Source organism: Mus caroli, chromosome 17, assembly GCF_900094665.2.
Source record: "Mus caroli chromosome 17, CAROLI_EIJ_v1.1, whole genome shotgun sequence".
NCBI lineage: Eukaryota > Metazoa > Chordata > Mammalia > Rodentia > Muridae > Mus > Mus caroli.
In genome coordinates, this window is record NC_034586.1 from 10,532,983 (window position 1) to 10,556,190 (window position 23,208).

General features: G+C 42.8%; 1 protein-coding gene across 2 annotated transcripts in view; it reads right to left on the minus strand.

The window, feature by feature from the left end:
* The window catches only part of Wdr27 (WD repeat domain 27), a 130,144-nt gene that overhangs the window by 53,288 nt on the left and 53,648 nt on the right, over positions 1–23,208 (minus strand). For both annotated transcript variants that reach the window (XM_021186482.2, XM_021186481.2), the window contains exons 20-24: positions 22,182–22,279; positions 21,346–21,467; positions 13,793–13,890; positions 12,571–12,673; positions 7,371–7,469 (exon numbers count right to left, since the gene is read on the minus strand). In XM_021186482.2, coding sequence (XP_021042141.1) covers positions 7,371–7,469; positions 12,571–12,673; positions 13,793–13,890; positions 21,346–21,467; positions 22,182–22,279 — 520 coding nt within the window. The remainder of the gene's footprint in view (positions 1–7,370; positions 7,470–12,570; positions 12,674–13,792; positions 13,891–21,345; positions 21,468–22,181; positions 22,280–23,208) is intronic.

Sequence of the window (23,208 nt, forward strand, 5' to 3'; positions counted from 1 at the left end):
AGATGGAGGAAAGATGAAGAATTGTTACTATGTATTCACAGATGGAGGATGAGGAATTGTTACTATGTATCCACAGATAGAGGAAGGATGAGAAAATGTTACTATGTATTCACAGATGGAGGAAGGATGAGGAATTGTTACTATGTATTCACAGATGGAGGAAGGATGAGGAATTGTTACTATGTATTCACAGCTGGGGGAAGGATGAGAAATTGTTACTATGTATTCCCAATGTCCATATTAGGTAGCTATTGTGTAAAATTAGTTATAAAGGTACAATGCAAGCTTTAGGATAAGCACTGTCTTAGAATTTCAATTCCTGCACAAAACATCATGACCAAGATGCAAGTTGAGGAGGAAAGGTTTTATTCAGCTTACACTTCCCACATTACTGTTCATCACCAAAGGAAGCCAGGGCTGGAATCAAACAGGTCAGGAAGCAGGAGCTTATGCAGAGGCCATGGAGGGATGTTCCTTACTGGCTTGCTCAGCCTGCTCTCTTAAAGAACCAAGACTACCAGCCCAGGGATGGCACTACCCACAAGGGACCCTCCCCCCTTGATCACTAATTGAGAAAATGCCTTACAGCTGGATCTCGTGGAGGCATTTCCTCAGCTAAGACTCCTTTCTCTGTGATAAGTCCACCTTGTGTCAAGTTGACACAAAACCAGCCAGTACAAGTACCTAAAGGCCAAAAGGAGTAAAGCCTTAAAATGAAAAGTTAAAGCTAATATACTAAGAAAGGAGTGAAAATTGAATCATGTTTAATTAAAGCCACAGAAGCCAAAATAAATAAATAAATAAATAAATAAATAAATGACAAAAACTGAAACAAATAACAAATCACAACAAAAAGCTACACCCATACTGTCTATAAGAAATCACATTTAGAATATATACACATACGTGTGAGAAGTGGACTGTGACATGTATGTGAAGTTGGCACTGACCAGAACAGCACAGGAGCAGCACTATACACAGCAGACACAACGGATTTCAAAGCAAGAAAAGTTACCAGAGCTAGATAAAGGCATTAGGTTGATTTTCTAAAAACAAATAAGTACTTTAACTGTGCACATGCCTACATGAGACAGAAAAATAAATGGTACCATGGAGAAAACAGATAAATTGTCATTATAACTGGGGTCTTTAACATCACACTACCAAAAATGGGCACATCCAGGAGAGAGAACATCAATAAGGACTCAGGTGAACCCAATAATACCATTGATCAGGTAGATATCATTGATGTTTATGGTCTGCTTCATCTGACCACAGCATCACACACATTTCTTCACAACTTGTATGGGACACTGACCAAGAGCGACAACATTTAGAACTATAAAACATTCTTTAACCAGTTTAAAAGAATTAAAAATTATACAATGCCTACTCTATATACCACAGTGAAATTAAACTAGAAATCAATAACATAACTATAATCCAGAATAAATAATACACTTCACAGAAAAAATACTCCTAAGAAAATTTAGACTATCTTTAACTACATGAGAACTACAACATACTTATTAAAAGTTACAGAACACCTTGACAGCCATGCACTGAGGGATATACTAAATGCAATTATTAGAAAATTATAAGGACCTAAAATCAATCTCAGCCTCCTCCTTAGAAACCTGAAAGGAGATAAAACTAGACCCTAGCATGAAAAGTAGACAAAAGCAGAGAGGACCACAGTAGAACCAACAAGCCCAAAGGTAGACAATCAATGAGGGAAACCAGGGAAACTAATTTTAAGTGATGGATAAAATTGACAAGCTAAGCTGGGCGTGGTGGTGCACACCTTTAATCCCAGCACTCGAGAGGCAGAGGCAGGCGGATTTCTGAGTTTGAGGCCAGCCTGGTCTTCAAAGTGAGTTCCAGGACAGCCTGGGCTATACAGAGAAACCCTGTCTCAAAAAAAAAATTGACAAGCTATTGATTAAGCTAAGAAAAATAAACACAAGAGAAAATACATTTTAATGAGACATCACTATAGATAGTGTGGATATTAAGAGACTAACAAAGCAATACTACAAACAGGTCTACAGTTCTTGCTCAAGGTCACACAGAAAGCAAAAGGAAATGTAACTAGACTTATATCTACTTTTTAAAATGGAATCAATAATTAATAATCTAAAACATAAGGCACCAGAAGGTGTCATATGGACACCAGAAAGTTCTAGTAAACATCCAAGAAAGACCTTATACTAATTCTCTATAATTCCTTTGCTAAACTAGCAACAGAGAATGCTTAGTTATTCATCATATGAGGCTAGTACTCAAAGCCAAAGGCCAGCATAGACAGAGACATCACAAGGAAAGAGAATACAGCCCAATATACTTCATGAACATGGATATAAAAGTGCTCAGCAAACATTAGTACATCTAATATAACATTGCACATAAAGCATGATGCATTATGACTAAGTAGGGTTTTTTGTAGCTGTGTTCAACATTTTAAAACCAGTGTAATCCATCATGCCCATGAGCTTAAAAAAGAATTACATGATCTCATCAGTGAATGAAAAAAAAAAAATCATTTGACAAATCCAACACCCACTCATTGAGACAACAGCAAAGAGACAACTCATCAGGCAGGAAGAAAAGGAACCTTAACTTTGTAATAGCATTTACAAATAGCATCTACACTCAACCTGGAAATTTCCCATCGAGATCAGAGGAAAGCAAGGATATCTCTTCTCACCATTCTTTGCTGCATCAAACTGGATGTACCAGGTACTATTATGAAAAGGAAAAGGAAAATAAAGGCAAGCATGCTGGACAGTGCACAGTATCCAGGAAAGAGGCTCTTTGCTAGAGTCTTTCTGTGTGGTGAAGATTTCAGTGGCTTTCAGCCTATAGGCAGCAAGCAGCTGTGGCCTTCAATACTATAACCACAAAGAACTAAAACACACCAACAGCTTGGGTAAGCATGGTGGGAGACAGAAGCCAGTAAACCTTAAAGGAGCTCACAGCCCTGCTGTTAACTTTGTGTGTGTGAAAACTAGTCACTTATTATAAACAAAAATTCATAAAATATTAAATGACACAAGAGGTGTATGCTATAGCCATACATGACAGTTATAAAACATTATTTTCAAGTAATATTTTCCTCAAATCACATGTTTTTTTAAAAAAAAATGAATAGAAAACATAAAATTTTCATTGGGTTTTTTTAAGTAGTTGGTGACTTGATAATTTTTATTATCTCCTTGGAGACTACCTGTATTTTACAATTTTTTAGGATATAATTGTCCTATTTAGGTTTCTGTTGTAATAAACACCATCACCAATAGCCATTTGGGGAGGGAAGGGTTTATTTGGCTTATACATCCTGATCACAGTTCATCACTGAAGGAAGTCAGGGCAGGAACTGGAGCAGAAACCACAGAGGAGTGCCACTTACTGGTTTGTCCCCCTTTCTGTCACTTATTGGACTTACTTACTTATACAGCTCAGAACCACCTGCACAGGGGTAGCACTGCCCACAGTGGGCTGGATACTCCCACCATCAATCATCACTTTAAAAAATGCACTACAGACTTGCCTGCAGACCAATGTGTTGGAGACAGGTCCTCTTCCCAGGTGTGTCAAGTTGACAATTAATACTATGACAATAATGTATCAATTTTGTATCAATATAGATGAAAGTTTATAAACAGATCTAAAGGCCATATTCATCTAGGTTCTAAGGATGAAACAATGTACAGTCTGGAATATGGACAACACATAGTCTCTAAGAAGTCTTCTGAGGAGAACCTCTTAGATGTTTAGCCCTGCTGATATCTTGCTCCTAATGAGCCCCAGAGTTAAGGAGCCAGCAGAGCCTAACCGAGACCTCAACCCATGTTGGAGGGATAACAGAGGTTGGTGGTGGGTGTTATAAACAATTAGATTTCAATAATGTCAAATTATACAGGATGACATGCCAATACACTTGATTATATCACAGATCAAAATATAAGTTAGAAATCTAAGTTTCCTGGAAGAAAATAGGAGATGATCTTTCTAGCCTTTGGGTCAGCAAAGGCTTCTTAGACATCCTGTACAAAATACTAGCCATGGATAATGTTCCTAAAAATTTTAAATTTCTGTTCACTAAAGGATATCATTGTAACCTTAAAAATTCTAACAGACTAATGAAAATATTTGCATGTATGCACATACATATTTTTAAGACACATGGCCATAGAAGACATTTTTTTCAAAGTTCTGCAACTCAATAATAAAAGTTTAAAATGGGTCTATGAATATATGAAAATGTTTAGTATGTGAAATAAATGCAAACTAAAAACAACCCTATACATCTACTTTATTGGCTAATGCTTAAAAGACTAACAAAATTAAATATAGCCAAGAGTATGAAGATTGGAGCCTCACCCAGTAATGATGGGTGTCAGGTTGTATGACCATTTTCTTGAAGTTGGCTGCACAATACCCTGACACTGAACAAGCATACACATTGAGGCAAGGAAGAAAGGACACCCATCTACACCAATGGTGACACAAGAATGCTCACAGTAGCTTTCTACATGATCCCCCCAAAAATGTAAAATGAATGCTAAATGGCATTAAGAATACTGAATAAGTGTGGACACTGTGCACCTTCTTAGAATTGGGAACAAAACACCCAGGGAAGGAGTTACAGAGATAAAGTTCGTAGCTGTGATGAAAGGATGGACCATTTAGAGACTGCTGTATCCAGGGATCCGTCCCATAATCAGCTTCTAAACGCTGACACCATTGCATACACTAGCAAGATNTTGCTGAAAGGACCCAAANATAGCTGTCTCTTGTGAGACGATGCCGGGGCCTAGCAAACACAGGAGTGGATGTTCACAGTCAGCTATTGGATGTATCACAGGGCCCACAATGGAGGGATCTGCAACCCTATTGTTGGAACAACATGATGTACTAACCAGAACCCTGGAGCTCTTGTCTCTAGCTGCATATGTATCGAAAGATGGCCTAGTCGGCCATCAATGGAAAGAGAGGCCCATTGGACTTGCAAACTTTATATGCCCCAATATAGGGGAATGCCAGGGCCAAAAGAATGGGAATGGGTGGGTAGGGAAGTGGGGGGCGCTATGGGGGACTTTTGGGGTAGTATTGGAAATGTAATTGAGGAAACTATGTAATAAAAATATTAAAAAAAAAAAGAATACTGAATAAATCATGTCTCTCACATGATCTGGAATTTCTAAGGTCAAACATGAAAGTAAGGCCTGCATGTCATAAAAACTGGGTGATGGTTGTTCTCACTGAAGTTCTACTGCTGCTGCTGCTGCTGCTGCTGCTGCTGCTGCTCTGTTGAGCCATAAAAACTGGGTGATGGTTCACACTGGTTCTGCCCACAGAGTTTCAAGCCAGTTAAAATTCCAGCATGGAATAGACATGGGCACAAAGTCCCACCCCTAACCAAAAAGGTATTTGCAATTGATATTTGCTGGGGAAGGGAAAAATCTATTCTCCTTCCTTGAGTGATAGTGGCATATCAGCCACACCTTAGGGCAGGCTCAGAAGTAGCTGGACAACACACAACAGAGCCCATGGGTTTGTGTGTGGCTTGTTTCATGTTTTAGTGTTTTTGTTTTTATTTTGGAGGTTTGTTTCTTTAGAGAAAGAAAGCACACAACATTGGAGAGTATAGAAGTGAGGAGGAACTGGAAAGAGTTGGAAGAGGGAAAAAAATGATCAAAAAATATATACGTGAAAGCAAATTAAAAAGGCAGATCATTCCAACACTGACAGAAACAAGCATGGCTGCCTTAGTATGTATGCATATCATGGCTCAAAAGAACATACTTTATAATAACAAAGCCTCAACTCATTAAGAGGACATAGCAACTCAAAATCAAATAGAGTAGTGAAGCTTGTAAACACAAGAATGAATCATAGGAAGGAAGGGGGAAGGGACACTCATGAACATACCAGAAAGTGACAATCACTCAAGTGAATGTGACAGCAGAGAGAAAAGGAGGTGGCTAACCTATACCTCTAAAGCCAGACCATAGAAATCAGACAGGACCCAGGAAGGAACTGGGTGTGACAGGGCCACCAGGTCCAGCAGTTCAGTGGCGCAGAGTTCTGGCAACTACACAGCAAGCTTTACTGATTATATCATTTGACAGGACATCAAGATTCAAAACTAACAATGTGTCAGGCATTGCAGCAAGCCCTGGATCACAGCAGTACAATGTCACTGACAAGGATGGGCCAACACAATGCTATTCCACACAGGACATGCTAAGTATACAACCACACAGTAACATGATTCTTTCTCTGAATCAGACCTTGATCATAAGAAGACAAGATGAAACTGAAGCTCCTGATACTAAAATGTAGCAAAATCTGAATACTTTCAAGTTGTCTTCATTTTTCAGAATATTCATTTTGTACACAGCTGGTTTGCAAATCTTATATCCTTCTGGCCTTTTCTCATTAAGATAGTGTCTTTACATCCTAAGGTACTCTCCCTGCATACAAATTCTTTTTAACCCTCTCTCCTGTTTGCTTTCTGAGTCTTGTCTACAGTGTTCACATTTAGATTAGACAGAACCATATCTATGGGTGCCTTCTATATTACAGTAAGAGCAAATATACTGAATGACAAATACTTTTAATTATAAAAATTCCAGATTTCTCTTTCTCTCAATAAGGTTACTACCTAATTTCCTCTCCTGGTACTAACATATAATCTGTTTTTTTCCTTCATTATTTGAGACAGGTTCTCATATAGCCCAGGCTGACCTTGTCCTAGGTATGTGGCTTAGGATAATCCTCCTGTACCAATCTCTGGAGTGTTAAAATTATAGGCACTGTGCTCAGATACATGTGCTTTTAAATGCCTTAATAGTTCATCAAAATAAACTCTGATCATCTTTTACAAGTACCACAAGACAGTATGAACTGGTGAGACCAAGCTTACAATGGAAGATGTCATGAACTGGAGAGATCCTGCTCACAAGGGAGACTGTATGAATTGGAGAGGCCCTCCCTGCTCACACTGGGAGATGGTGGGAACTGGAGAAGGCCTCCCTGCTCACACTGGGAAATGGTGGGAACTGGAGAGGCCCTCCCTGCTCACACTGGGAGATGGCATGAACTGGAGAAGACCTCCCTGCTCACACTGGGAGATGGTGGGAACTGGAGAAGGCCTCCCTGCTCACACTGTGAGATGGCATGAACTGGAGAAGGCCTCCCTGCTCACACTGGGAGATGGTGGGAACTGGAGAAGTCCTCCCTACTCACATTAGGAGATGGTGGGAACTGGAGAGGCCCTGCTCACACTGGGAGACAGAATAAACTTGAGAGGTCTTGCTCACACAGGAGACTATGACCCTGCTCACACTGGGAGGAGACTGTACCTGAGGAGCTGCTGGGTTGAAGGCCACTTCAGTAATTGTATCTGTGTGTCCTGCAAGACGGTGCAGAAAGCTGCTGGAGCCCATTTCATACACATAAGCCTAGGAGAGAAGACAAGCAGATGTTCTGAGATGACAGGGCTGGTGACCAGCTCCAAACTACGGCTCAGCTGTGCTCTGTGGCTGACCCAGAATACAGTGACATCTAACAAGACTGACATGGTGCCAGCCAAGTGACAGAACTTAGTCACAAATCTCCTCTCACCTCTAAATGCAGGAATATCCTCTATTTCCTGTCATAAGCCCGGGCCATCAGCGCCTGCTGTGAGGTTCTGATGGGCATGGATATAGACATGTGATGTGGGGTAGGAGGTGATGTCACCCGCTGCATGTGTTGCTACAGAATCCATGGTTCCTACCCATCAATCCCTCTGATTTCACCTCAGGCGTTTGGTCCCAGGCTAAGTGCTGCCCAGCATTCAGTTCTGTAACCTAAATGCACACACTCTACTTCCTGTCATAAGAGCCTCTGTGACCCCTCTGAGTAGTGCGAAGCAAGTACTCTTATTGATGCCTGATACTGAGGTAGGTGCACAGCCTTTGCCAACCCTACTTTACAGTTCCACATTATAGGAAAAGATGCCCCATTGTCTCTGTCTTTAGTCTGAGAGAACTGGGTACCTTCAGGTTAGAATGTACTTTGGGGTTTTCTGCCCTTGACTGAGAAGTAGCTCTATCAGAAGCAGCGGTACTTCCCACGTGTAGTAGTTACTTCTCTGTTGATGTGATAAAATATCATAACCAAAGCATCTTAAGAAAAGAAGTTTATTTTAGCTTAGGGCTACAGGCAACATGGTAGAGAAGGCACAGTAGCAGGTAACAAAAGCAAGAACTGACTGTTTACATGTTCACACACACACACAGGAAGTAGAGAGAGAATCTCATTTGGGGTGATGCTGTAAACTTTCCCAGCTTGTCCCAGTTTGCTAAGTTCAACCTTCCCAAACAGTGCCATCAACTAAGGCCCAGGGGTTCAAACACATAAGTCCGTGGAGAGAGTTTTCATTCCAACTAACATTCCACAGGTATGATACGCATCCAGAGTTCCTGATGAATGCTTCATTTGAAGGACAAAATCTGGTAGAGTAGTCTATCCTATTGGGATGCTGTGGATGTGTCAAAGGCACTCTCTAAAAGTCCGCTGCTAATAAAAGAAACAGCCATTTAACAAGTATCCCCTTGAAGCTGACTCCTGTTCCCATGGAAAAAAGCTCTTCAGGTATAAAACTTCCTAGTGGCTTGCTCTATCAGTAGCTACATGGTGGTTCTGAAGTAAAGTCTACAAATGGAGTTTTGCTACATTTTAAAGTAAAGTACAGAAATAAAATGTCTGTTTTCCTTGTTTGGAAAGTACACTTTTCCTCATCTCTGTGTATCTTAGGCAGCTGCTGCTTCAGGTCTGACACAGCCAGGCCAAGCCAGCATCATTTGGGGCACGGCCCCTATCTCTGCCTGCGGGTGAGTACTTCTATCTTCACAGGTGTGACAAGGTTGCCATAAGCACCGAGATACAATGATCTCTTGGAGCTGCTGATTCCAATTCTTTGAATAAGGCCCAGGAGTGACATTGCTGAATAACAGCTTAGATTTGGAGGGAGGACCGTGCTTTGTTTTTGTTTTTTTTTTGAGGGCACACCATACTGTCTACATACATCTCTGGCAACAATGTATAAGATTCCAATATTCTGAATCCTCAGCCGCATTTGTCACCACCCATCTTTATGAAGTATTTTATTTTTAGTTGTGTATGTGTACACATCTGTTGAGAGATAGATGCACATGAGTGGAGATGCTCACGAAGGCCATAACAGAATGTCCAAATACCCTAGGACTGAAGTAACAGGCAGTTGTGCATCATCCATCATAGCTGCTAGGTACCAAGAGGAGCCCACACTCTTAACAGCTGAGCCTCTTCTCCAGTCCCATCTACACTTTGTCCTTTTGATTGTTAAGAAGGTCTGAGCCACCTCTCCAGACCTGCCCCTGGTCTTTTTGGCGTGTGTCAAGTGGTGTCTCCTAGTGGTTCTGTTTGCTTTTCCTTTGTATTGATGACATAGCCCTTATGCATATACCTGATGACCATACAGAGAAGTGTGTATTCAAGCCACTTTTGGGCCATCGGTCTTTGACATTTGCCTAAATCCCTTCCTTCATTTAAGACTTCAAAGAATTCTCTAACTCTATCATTCATCCCTACTTGTCCAGAATTCTCTGAAAGACAGCTTTCTGTTATCAAGTAGGATAACTGGCTAACTAGACATACAGTCCACAGTAAAGACCAGACAAATATCACTCCTGCCCTTAAAAAGAAGTAAGCCTTGACATGGGGACTGTGCTGTCATTGTTCTTCAGGAGACCAACCTGGGAAGTAAGCCTTGACATGGGGACTGTGCTGTCATTGTCCTGCAGACCAACCTGGTTTAGTGTGCTGGTTCTATTTTTGTCTTTGGCTATTAGTTTTATGGTTCTAGCTATTATCTTAGGCATACAGATCTTTTTAAGCAATGTGTCTTAAAAATCAGCTGTAGTTCTTTCTTTGACCCCTACCTACTCCTCCCCTGGCCAGTGTCCTTTGATGATGTCTCTTTTTTCTAAGATTTATTTATTATGAGTATGTTGTTGCTATCTTCAGACACACCAGAAGAGGGCATCAGATCCCATTACAAATAGTTGTGAGCCACCATGTGGTTGCTGGGAATTGAACTCAGGACCTCTGGAAGAGCAGTCAGTACTCTTAACCACTGAGCCATCTCTCCAGCCCTTGATGCTGTCTCAATGGCTTATATGTCTAGCCTAGCTTCCTGCTTCTCTATTATGACTTCCCTATGTGACCAGGATACCCTTCTGCTTCTCTCTAATAGCCTCATCATATGGCTTCTTTCATGGCCTTGTTCTTGTTCTTTCTATGACCTCACTGTGTGTCCATAACACCCGCATACTTTTTCCTATCATTTGGCTCTCCTCATATCTTCTGATACAGAGCTGACCCACCTGTTTGCCAAAGTTATTTGGTGTCTGTGAGCTGGGATAGCATCCAGAGACCAGAGTATGATGCTGAATAAGACCGTTGGAATGGCATTCTTTTAAGCACTGTCCATGTGGGATGTGGAAAATCTGTTCAATCCTCTGATTTACTCTTAAAGGCTCCCTAGTGTCACCATAATGGGTGGGACAAGCTCTCCCACCTAAATGCTTTTCACAAGTAACTGATCAGTCAAACCAGATGACTATTGGTTTGTTAGAGTTCAGAGATGGCTCAGCGGTTAAGAGCACCGACCGCTCTTCAGAAAGTCCTGAATTCAAATCCCAGCAACCACATGGTGGCTCACAACCACCTGTAATGAGATCTGATGCTCTCTTCTGGGATGTCTGAAGACAGATACAGTGTAATTAGATATAATAATAAATCAAAAAAAATACAGAGTTACTTTTTACTCTTTGGCCAATGCTCTTGTCCTTATTGAAAAAAAAATGTCCATTCTTCTCACTTAAACCTCCAGTGATTCTTTTGTTAATCTTCAGGCACGGTTTTTGCATATGTTTTTTCATATAGAACACAGAGATATACACAATAAAAGACTACAAATCCACTGATTTGAAGGTTGATTCTCTATGACCCTTTAATATGGTTCCTCATATTGTGGTGACCCCTTAACCACAAATTATTTTGTTACTACTTCATAACTAAAATTTTGCTAGTTATGAACTGTAACACAAATACCTGATATGCAAGATATCTTTCAGCCTACAGGTTTAGCATTGCTGCTCTAAATGCTGTCTGAAAAGCAGAACGGTGACCATCACTTCATTCTAACGTGATAAAGGAACAACCAAAGCCCTGGATCCCTTCCTTTTTGTGACAGTGGAGTCCTGTGCTGCTTAAATGCCAAACACTCATTTCTGTAAAAAGCCACAGCGCTAGGATATAAAACACCACATATGAAGTCAACCAGTGACCTTCTCAGAAAAACACTTTTCTTTGTTTATGTTACTTGAATGCAAAGTGTCAGTCACAAAGGGCTTGTAAGAAATGATGGTAGACTCAAACAAAAGTATAGTCAATGATGCATAAGTCTTCAAAGCTTCCTAGTAAAGTTTGCCATTGTTTTGAAACTAGGTTGGCTGTATTCCAGAGACACTAATGAATGCTGGATAAAGTGCCTGTTACTTATCTCGTGTCTTTTCTAAGCTGTTCTTTTTTTTTCTCTATGATTTCGGTGATCATTGAACTTAATTTGCATCTCCTCACGAGGAAATGCATGTGTCTTGCCATCCTGAAGTTCTGTCCTGCTTGCTGACAGTAGTCTCTTTCCTCTCCCATGGAAGCCTGAGCATGTTATGCAGACGATGTTGAGGGGCTGGGTTAGAACAAGCAATGCTGGCACCTGCACTATCCTGCACCAGTACCTCATAAGCATCCCTCAGCTCAGACTCAGGTTCTTGCTTAGGTACCACCATCTTTATGCCTCATGTGACCCTCAATATGGAACTTTATGAGGACACTTTATAGGAGACAAGTGACCATTAAGTGACCTTTCAGATAAAGCAATTTGAGGCACACAGTGGAGAAGGAGGGAGGGGCAGCATAGTTTCCAGCCAAGGAAACTATGTCAAGGTCTCATGAGAGGGCTGGCCTCCTCTGTGGGCTTAGCCTCCAGCTATGTGGCAGTGTGTTGCACAGTCCTGGGACACTATAAGATCTCTGAGTTCCGAATCTGCAGGAGATATGGATCTGGCATAGAGGAAAGGTGGAGAGGAAGAGAGCCAGCTACACAGGGAGACGCATGCAGTTCTCTAAGAGACAGGGAAGGCCTTGTTACACATGAGCTGCACTGAAGTGTAACACTTGATGCCATCACCTTGTCACTCCTACACCACACATTACAGTCGTTCATGGAGCACGTACCCATGTCTGGGATGACTAATACATGAAGAAATGAGTGATACATGTGAGAGTGTATTGTGACTCAGTAAAAATGAGCCGTTCGCAATCACAGCTTACTATTATGGACTTCTAATGCTGGGTAACTGCCTTCAAATACTGTCAGACATGAAACAGATTTTTATCCCAGTACTCAATGGGGCTCAAGGTCTTTTTGATACCACCACCTAGAAACCCTATAGAGCAGGCACACATACATACATGTCTGTCCTCCGCACCACAAGCCATGAGCCTTCCACAAGGACTAAAAGCAACTCCACAAGGGTAAGAGCGGTTTGGATGCCCCTCAAAGCAGCGCACACACCTGCAAGGGGACAGAGAAACAGCTGGGCAGAAAGTGCTTGCTACAGCTTAAGGCAAATTCAAAGATACCAACACATTTCCCTTTACAAAACCAACAAGCTACTATCTACAAAACCAAAGCTTTCTTAGATGTCTATGTATGTGCTGAGACTCAAACCCACAGCTTTTTCCATCCTAGACACTCTACCACTGAACTACATCCTTGAAAAAACTTGATATTGAGAATTATTAAATGGTATAGAATTAAGGGGATCTTTAAAATAATTCAAACTTTTTTTTCAAAAATAATAAATTCCCACAGATGACAAAACTAAGAGTGAATTTACCTTTATACAGGAGAAATGTTAAATAAGCATTTTCTGGATATTATAAATTTTTCAAATCGATTTTATAAAATCCCAAATGATATAGAGAAACAGTCCACAGCTTTAGGGGAGGTGTAGGACTCTAATAAGAGGACTGAGTACCTCCAACTTACCAAGTACCATATAAGCCCCGCCACGGAGACGAGTTAGTGAGTTTATGCAACTGTATTTACGCAGGGTGGTGCTTGTATATTTCCTCTACTGACCAAGAACAAGGCAAGCATACTGCTCGTGTTTCCTTGTGAATATCTGTGTACTATGAACATATATTAACATTTGTCAGTTTTGTTGCATTCCATGTGCTCTATACAGCAATGGCCTGCAATATCGTAAGTATCAGAAGATAAAGGCTAATGCTTCAATAGAAATGTCTTCAGAAGAGGGAAATCAAGCAGCCCAAGGTGAAGTACCATCAGTGCAGTTCCAAGGGAGCTGTGTGAGCCCAGTGCAGGTGTCCAGTGGAAGCAAGACATGTGTGACAGGAATCCGTGTCTGGGATGGCTGTAGCTATAGTGTAATCGCCACCTCTCACATCTCTGACTCTCAGAAGCTGCATGTGGTAGCCCTCAGAGAACAGACTAGCACCCATGCTCCACCATCCCAAAGTGACTGCATCAAATCTGTATAGGAAGCAGTCTTCTCCAGAGCTTAGAGACTAGTCACAGCCTTGTATTATCTGTAACAAGGGTCAGGTTGCATCCCCAGCTCAGCTCCAATTTCCCTCAGGGCAGTGCTGTGCTGCAGGCTGGCCTTACCTCAGGTTCCTCAAGTCCCACAGTCGAATTCCATCACCAACAGCTGCAGTCAGGAAAAGATTATATGCCAGGGAATGCTGGGCTACAAAGGATGATCCCTGTAATCAGATAGGGAAAATCAAAAGTTAAGAGCTTTCTGAACTCTTACTTAATTTGGGAGGGGAAGCACACCACAGTGCGTGTATAATCAGCCCTCTGATACCTTGCAGGAGTTGGTTCTCTTTTTCCACCATGCAGGGCCTTGGGATCAGACTCACATCATCTTCAGGCTTAGCCCCAAGCACCTTTACCTGTTAAGCCATCTCACAGATCCAAAGATAAACTTGTAAAGACTAATAACACCTAACAATACTGGAATCTAAACCCAGAAGTCAACATAACCTTTCTTAAATTGATTTAGAGTAGGACTTAAGCCTTCCATGTAGCCATGAATAGCACAACAACCTATGTAGATAACAGCGTGCACATGCAACAAGGTTGATGTCAAGTATGTTAGCCTATGTAAGTGTGCTCTGTGATTCTCAGAATACAGCCCCAGGCTGAACAACGCCAGCTAGCAGGGTAACTAAGCAAGTACACTCTAACCTTACTGTCTATTGATTGTGTGCTTACCACACTCGATGCCACTGAGAGCCACAGAACTAGAAAACAGCAACAGATAAAAGACTAAGATATTTGCACACCATCATATTTACACACCAGTAAATTTGCACACCAGCATGTTTACACACCAGCATGTTTTCTCACCAACATGTTTGCAAAACAGCACATATTGATCATAATCTTTATTCAATAAATTAACTGGATGTCACCTATGGCGTGATGAGCACTGAGCCATCTGCAGTTGTCATATGTCAAGAACACTGAGCTGCACCTTGGCAGTCAAACACATGACTATGTACCACAGGACTCGGCAAGTCCGGGCGTTGATATTTGATGACTCTGGTGGTCTCCCAGAAGAAAGATGGCTGTGTAAAACAACTGAGCCCCACCAGAGAAACCAGTTAGCTCAAAACCTTCCTCAAACACACTGTAATTCATAAGACTACTTGAAATACTATAACAAACTACATATAAGATGGACCTAGAAGTCATTCTTCATTTACAAACAGGAAATTAAGGCTTACAGTAGGTTCAGTGGTAACAAGCCGCACTCTAAGGATTAACTGTGCCAGACAGCATTCGCACACTTCTTTAGCCCTTCATCCTTTTAGCAAACAAACCACTCAGTCTCCATTTATAGTCAAGAAATCGGATACACAGTGGTATCATAGCTGTGAAGCTCACTTTAGTTAAACCTAGAGTTATCCCGCAGCAAAGCTTAACTGAAGGACTGCCCAGAACAGACTGTCCTGTGACGTGTCGATTGTTAATTGGTATAGGAGAGCCCAGCTTGCTGTAGACAGTACCATTCACAGGGCACGTAGTCCTGGGCTATGTAAGAAAACTGGCTAAGCATGAGAGTGCCTATACTCCACTAAGAAATACTCCACCATGGTTTCTACTGACTTTCTTGGCTGATTTAATGAGTTTCGTGGTCAAGAGTAAGGCTGTGTGTAATAAGCAGGCCTGCCTCAGGTTCACCCATGAGTTCCTGCCTTCTCTCAATGATGGACAGTGTCTGGAAGTATAAGCCAAATAAATCTTTTCTTCTCCTAAGTTGTTATTATCAGTATTTTATCCATAGCAACATTAAGGAAACTAGAATACTTGTTAAGTGTTCTTAGAACACGTTTTAAATAAAGAAGAAATATCTGATATAATTCTAAGATACCAATAAACATTAAGACAATATTTTCAATCTAAAAATAAATAATTTTATGATATAATACACAGCAATATAGTCTGGCCATCAACCTAGATCAGGGGAGTTCTTATAAATATAGAAGGACAGTGAATTAAAGCCTACTTGTCCAGCTTAACACTGGAAGGCATCCTTAGAACTTGGCTGTAGGTGGTACATGGGAACGCTCAAGAGAGGCCTCACTGGCCCTGACTGGAGTGACCGCTTTAAGTCCTAAGCTTCACAGAGTGAGAACTGGCCTACTTTATACTTAGTGAAATGTGATATTTGGGTCAAGTATGACCTAGATGTGTCTGTGCTTGGACTTGAAGGGCCTCATAAACTACAGCACCCACATGGTTGTGGTGAGTCTGGCTGTTCTGATGTACTCTGTGTCCATGTATGAAAATTTAAGAGGCATCTTCAGAAAACAAGCCACTAAGTATGGTGCCAGCCTCAGTGACCTCATACTCTCTCCCTGCATTCCATCGAATTCCATCATATGTTTACTTTCAGGAAGTTAAACCAGTTATTTCCCCATTAAAAATTAAAAGAAGAACTGTTTTTCCTAACATAACACCTACCATTTAAGAGCACACTACAGTGGCTCTCAAAGGCTTGTCAGTCCACGAGGCTACATGGGTAGGAACTTGAGCACACAGCAGTCACTGCACAGAAGCATGCAATAGCCCTTCAAGCCTCAGGCAGACACATTCCATGGGAAGAGTCCTCAGAGAAAAGCATGCCTTGAGCCATCACCAGGAAGGGAACAAGCCAGGCCATGCTTCCTCACACCCTTGAAGGCTTGCAGGCCTGCCCTATAATATGGGGCAGCATCACCAAATCCTCTCAGAACCACTTTGACACTGATGTAGACACAACCCTATTTCAGAGCCTGACACTGTCCCGGTATCCTATGAAAAAAATGTCATCTTCAGGCTTTATCTACTTTCCGACAACACACTGAATCCGGAGTCTACTGCCTGCCTGGCCAGCACTGGCTCTGCCTATAGGCAACTACAGGTTTCCCTAACTCTGTGCACAACCCATAGTCTGCTGTCCCCATCTCAGCCCTGTCATAAGAACCATGGCGGACTTGTGAGCAGAGGATGTATCTTCTGAGGAAGGGCTACGCAAAGTGCTTAGCTGCTAAAGGAGGGATAAGCACCCTGACTGAGTGTGTCCCGGGAGACTTGAAGCAGGGCTGGTTCAGCTCCTGCTGACCCTCTTAGCTTGGAGGAGGCAGGCCTGGGGGTTGAGGGTAGGGTAGGCCTGTGAAACTACCCAAGGGAAGAGAGCCAGGCCAGTGGATACTGCAAAAGTCAAAACGATGCTAATTCTATGTGTAGGAAATGAAACACTGAGTTCCACTGTTGGTGGAGGAATGAGCTGCTTCTGCCAGAGCGCAGAGCACCGTTTGTTGTGGTACAGCAGGGAATCTGAGAGCAAGGATTCCTTGTCCCACAGCACAGCAGGTACACCACAAGCAGGACCGCATGCATCATACACTCCTGTCCCTTCCTGGCATGCCATGCTCGTGACACTGGCAGAGCAAACAGGCATCTCATGAGGTTACTCCAGCACCTCAGAGCACACCACAGAAAGCAAACAGTGACTAAGAAGCAACCAGGTAACAGCAGGTCCAGGCCTCCAGGGTAGTCCAGTAATCCCACATACATTCCCACTCAGCAGTGACAGCTCTGCTCCACCTCAAGGGGCAGCATCCTGTGCAAACAGCAAGCTCTGACTCCACCCCCAAAGAGAATGAGAGCAAAGTTCAGTCACTGTGCTTCGTGCCCTCTTAGTTACACTGCACTCCCTCTAACATCCTTGCTACTAATGTCTAATAGCTGAGCCAAACTAACCGCTGGTCCATAGCTGCTACAAATCACAAGCTCATACACAAGGCCTGAACCTTGTTCAACTTGCACTCCAACTCTGCAATGACTGCCGCCATCCCCAGAGTAAATCTCAAGGTCCTGATCAGGTTCCACCATACCTGGGAATGTTTCTGCTTCAGTCAGTATCTATTGTCCATTCCTCCCTTTGCTTCACCACCAGAACATAACACCCAGTGTCTACTTCCTGCACTCTGGTCCAGTGAACATACTCCTAATTTCTCTACCCTTTGTCCACATGTGTTTGATCAGACAGCAGACAGACAGAGTCTGTGTGGTTATACACGCTTCTGATGAGATTATGAGTCCCTCTGCCACAAGAACCGTGCTTGCTTTGTACCATCTGTACAGGGAGAGTAGCAGAGTACCAACACAGACATTTTAAGTTACTAAGCAGTATGCAAACATAGATATTCAGAAGCATGCATGGCCATATGTGTCCTCAGATACAAAGCAATGTTAAGGTGGAGGAGATGATATAAGCACTCACAAATTTAACCAAGCTTCTAGGAGTGGATACTAAACTAAGAGTTAATCACAAAGACAGAAGTAACTGCCTTCCCACTCCATTGGATGGAATTTAAACATCTGATGAATTGTTTAAAGAGAGAAAAGACCATTTTAAACACAAGATTGAAATAAAATCTAATCTCATGAAAGAGATGAATTACTGAGAATGTTTAAGTCAGCTAGCACTTACTTTTGTCTCAGCTAAAGAAGAGGGAGCTCTTTCAGAAGACAGATGCATCTTAGAAAATGTTGTGCTCACTCCTTCACAATTGCACACATGCATATCTATCCAACCCAAACCCCTCCACTTCCTCCCGACCTCTCAATGGTCCCTTCCACCTTCATGCTCTTGCTTTTCATGCCCCACTAGGTCGGATTAGTGCTGCCCGTGCTGTGTGCATGGTTATGGGGCATCCTTCAGAGCCTGGGCAACTATCAGGAGCTACAACCCCACAGACAAATCACTATCCCCTCCTTCCAGCAGCCATTGATGGCTAATAGCTCCTCACCCTGAGTAGAGCCTTACAAGTCCCTCTCCCATCCATGCTGGAGTATACAGTAACTGGCTTGATCTTATGCAGGTGGCCATAGCTGCTATAAGCAGTGGCCATGTCACATTCAGAGCACAGCATTTCACAACACAACTTCCCATCCTCTGAGCCCGTGGGGCAGGAGGAGAAAGATTTGTTCTAGATGTCCTACTTAGGGGTTAACACTCAACTGTCTCTTGCTCTCCGCACTAACAAACCACAAGTCTGCACTGACAGTAGCCCAAACACACACATGCATACATATATCACCAAAGGAAGCTTCTCTGACCACGGTTTAGAACATCATTAATCCATGTACAAACATAAATATTCAGAAGGCAGCTCAACAACATGTTCATTTAACAAAATGGCCTGCTAGTTTCCTTTCCCCCAGGGCCTATAACATTTTGAGTCATGGGTTCTGTGACCAGGTTTACATGACCAGGACTCAATTCCTTCCTCAAATCCAACCAGAAAGCAGTTGGTCGCTCCCATAGCAATGCTACTACTACTGTGCCAGGTAATACATCTTATCCAGTGGGCGAGTATTATAATGTGCAGGGTCCACTACTAGATATGTGCCTACATAGCACCTACTATGATAGGCAGCCAGCAGGAAGGAAGTTAGTTTGCAGGGTAGTTCCAGCTTCATTTATCAATGTCCTACAGTCATAGTGTGTAGTGTCTTCAGCAATGGGTCTCACTGTCTAGCTATGGTGGAAGTCAAAAGCAATGGCAACAGCCTGGGTTATTTGGGGGCCTATGAGGCCTATTGGCTAGTAACTCATGGGGAAACATCCCAACCCTAGCACTGAAAGACTACAAAGTCCAGGCAACACTGAGTTACTTAATGAGATGATATTGTCTCAAAAATAAAATCACATCTTTAGTCAAAAACAAAACAAACAAACAAATGACAGGAAAATGTCTCTGCTGAGGACACTTGCCTTGCAAGCTTGCAAGCTTGACTGACTGAGTTCAGATCTCTGGAGCCTATGAACTGGGTGTGGGGAAGTTGCCTGTAATCTCCCACAATGAGATGGAGTCAGATCTCCTGGAAGCTTGCAGGCCAGCTAAACTGAAGTGCACAGTGCAGTGGCAAAGAGCAGAGAGGCCATGCATCAAGTAAGATTTGGAAGTCGAAGACTGCCACTCAAGGTTTTCCTCTACCACATGTGTGTTGCGGGATATGTCTAGAGCTAGCCCCTGCACCAGGTGATCTCATTTGCACCATCTCTCAGCTTGCCAACTTGCCATCCCTGCTAGGCCACATGGCTCCCACCAGGCCATCTCTCAGATGGGGCCCCCAAGTTCCTCTCATTTTCACGCAACGCCCCATGCACTCCTGGTTAGCCATTTCAACACCTAATTACCCGGTAGAATAAAGACTCTTAATGCCTAACTAGCCAATCGGATTTATGTATCAATAATAACACAATTTACAAGATGCCAATACAAAAACTTCAGAATCAAATGAAAATTATAAAGTTTTAACACAATTATTCTAGCCTTTTGATAACACCACATCAGCCTCCATTCTGGTTCTCCCTCTCCTCCTCAGACCTCTCTCTCTGTTTCCTCAACTCTTTGCTCCACCTCCCTTCTCCTGCCCAATCACAAGCCTCCCACTGCCCTAATGTGATTGGACAGGGAAAATCCTGCAACACATGTGTAGCATGGTACATGCATACACTCACACACAAACACACACAGATCTTTTTAAAATCATCATTTTTCATGTCTTAGATGCTCTTTTAGGTACTAACTACCCTTGTTGGTTGTTTTTGTTACTGTTTGGTTTTGTCTTGTCATCTTGACACAAACTAGAGTTAACTGGGAAGAGAAGCCTCAGCTAAGACAATGTTTCCATCAGAGACAAGTCTGTGGGGAATGTTTTGATTAATGATTAATATGCGATGGCCCAGCCCCTATGGGTGGTGCCACTCCTAGACAGGTAACTCTGAGTTGTATACAAATTAGGCTAAGCAAGGAGAAGCAAACCAGTGAACAGCAAACCAGTGAACAGCACTCCTTCACAACGTGCGCGTCAGTTTCTGTCTGAGGCCCTTATCTCAGTTCCTGCCCCAGTTCCCCTCTGTGATGGACTAGAAACTCTCAGCTGAGATAACCCTCTCCTCTCCTAGCTTCTTCTGGTTAAGGAATTTATCCCAGAAACAGAGCCCTAAGAGAGGACTCAGTCCATTACACTGTTACCCTCAGCCTCTAGTGCAGCTGAGCACATCTTTAAAACCCACAATATGTCAAAGAGGAGAACTGCATCCAACAGCTCAGGGAGAGACTGCCACAGCCTGCAGTGGACGTGACTGTCGTTCATTCCCACCATCACATGGGCATCCAGACTGACCCCAGCTTACGTGAAGATGCACTGCTAGCATATTTACACGGATTCATAATTAGTCAAAGACAACCAACAAAAAATGCCATGCAATGTTGTCAAGATATCTGCATTGGCTGGAGACATGGCCCACACACTGCTCTTATAGAGGACCCGAGTTTGGTTCCATTCACCCAGATAGCAGAACCTTTAAGCTCCTTTAACTTCAGCTCCAGGAGAATTCAATACCTCTGGCCTCCAAGGACACTGGTACCCACACAGATACACACAAACACACATAATTTAAAAATACTAAAAAATAATAAATCTTTGAGATCTCTATAGCTACAGAAGAAAGTTTAGCATACTTTGATTATCAGAAAAAGCTAATATTGGATCTGGCAATAGTTACAAAATTGCATCATACTACATTTATAATTGTTAAACACTTTCAGCTCAAAGTTTTTAACTAATATCTATACTATCTACCAACTCACTTTATTTTGACAAATTCGATGAACAGGCCTGGAATGGACTTCAGCAAGCACTGCAGCGCTGCAGCCAGCATTGAGATCAAAAACTTCAACAGCCCGGTCCCGGCCAGCTGTGAGGATGATGTCTGCAGAAGTCAGTCAAGGGTCCTCTCAGCAGTCTCACCTATGAGCACACAAATGGACCTTCACAAGACTCAGGAATGGACTAAAGAACTTCTGAAGTTCCAGAGAAAATACTCAGCACAACTCTACCACACCCGCCTCCCAGCTGGGGCAGAAGCAGAAGAGGCAGCAGAGCTCACGGGGAGTGGGCGAGCACATGGTACAAGACAAAGTGGAGACGCCCCCCAGTGACTGAACTCATAGTGTGAGCTAAAGATGAAAAGACAGAGCCCAGCTGCGTGAGGCCCTGCACAGCCCTCTACGGCTTTCATCAGCGCAAGCTGTAGACACAGCACCGTGCTCTGTCATACCACCACTGCTATGCATTTTGCCATTCCAGTCCATGTAATCCAAGGATGCCTATCTGAAGTGTGACAGGTTACTAAGAAATACACTAAATGACAACAACACATGGCTCAGTAAATACAGACAAGTCTTATGAGCTTGTCCTGTTATATCATTGTCCAAACTCTTCTTCCCCGAGGGAGTCTCTAACTATTAAGATAAGGTTAGTCTGCCTACAATTACTGCAAAGGATCCCACATTCCCCAAGGAGAACCATTCATCCGACCTTTATGTCCAGCATGACACCTTGGGCTTCTCAAATACCCAGAAAGGGCTTTGCCAAAAAGCCATGCTCAGTGCAAGGCACATCAACAGACTGAGAGGAAGGATACGGGAATAAAAGTCGTTCACCGCTGACAGGCTGGTTATGTCTGCCCCACTGGTCATTGGCAACCTGAAAATAGGCTTATACCTGCTTTTTGGTTTATACCTGGAAGAAAGGGAAGAGGAAAGAAATGACCAATGTTTTTACTTCTGACTACAACTAAACATTCTACATTTAAAATCATAAAAATGAAAATAAGGTTTTGCATTGTGTAGTCATGTTATAACACTAAGGGAATGAGAGAAGCAACATAGCTTCTGGGACAGGCCCCATTTCGGGGTGACATCTTCAGCCAGGAAGCAGATCTGAGCTCCAGATCCCTGAGCTCCTTCCCTGCCAGAGGAGAGGTGGCCGCCAGTGGCTGCTCTAACTACCTGAGCAGGTGAGAGAGCCATCTTGTATCCTGGGTCCCTCAGAGCCCAGTCTGAGCAGGAGAGCCTACAGACTGCAGAAGCAACATAGCTTCTGGGACAGGCCCCATTTCAGGCAGTCATCTTCAGCAAGGAAGCAGATCTGAGCTCCAGACCCCTGCGCTCTTTCCCCATCAGAGGAGAGGTGGTCTGCAGGCAGTACTCTGAGCACTGAGACTCAGGAGAGAGTTGGACTCCCAGGAGTGCTGACAGAGGCTAACAGAATCACAGGAGGAACAAACTCCAGCCAGAGACAGCTAGAACAACTAATGCCAGAGATTACCAGATGGCGAAAGGCAAACGTAAGAATCTTACTAACTGAAACCAAGACCGCTCACCATCACCAGAACCTAGCACTCCCACCTCAGTGAGTCCTGGATACCCCAACACACCCAAAAAGCAAGACTCAGATTTAAAATCATATCTCATGATGGTGGTAGAGGATTTTAAGAAGGGCATTAATAACTCACTTAAAGAAATACAGGTGAACACTGCAAAACAGGTGGAAGCCCTTAAAGAATTACAGGAAAACAGTGCTAAACAAGTAGAAGCCCATAAAGAAGAAACGTAAAAATCCCTTAAAGAATTACAGGAAAACACAACCAAACAGGTGATAGAATTGAA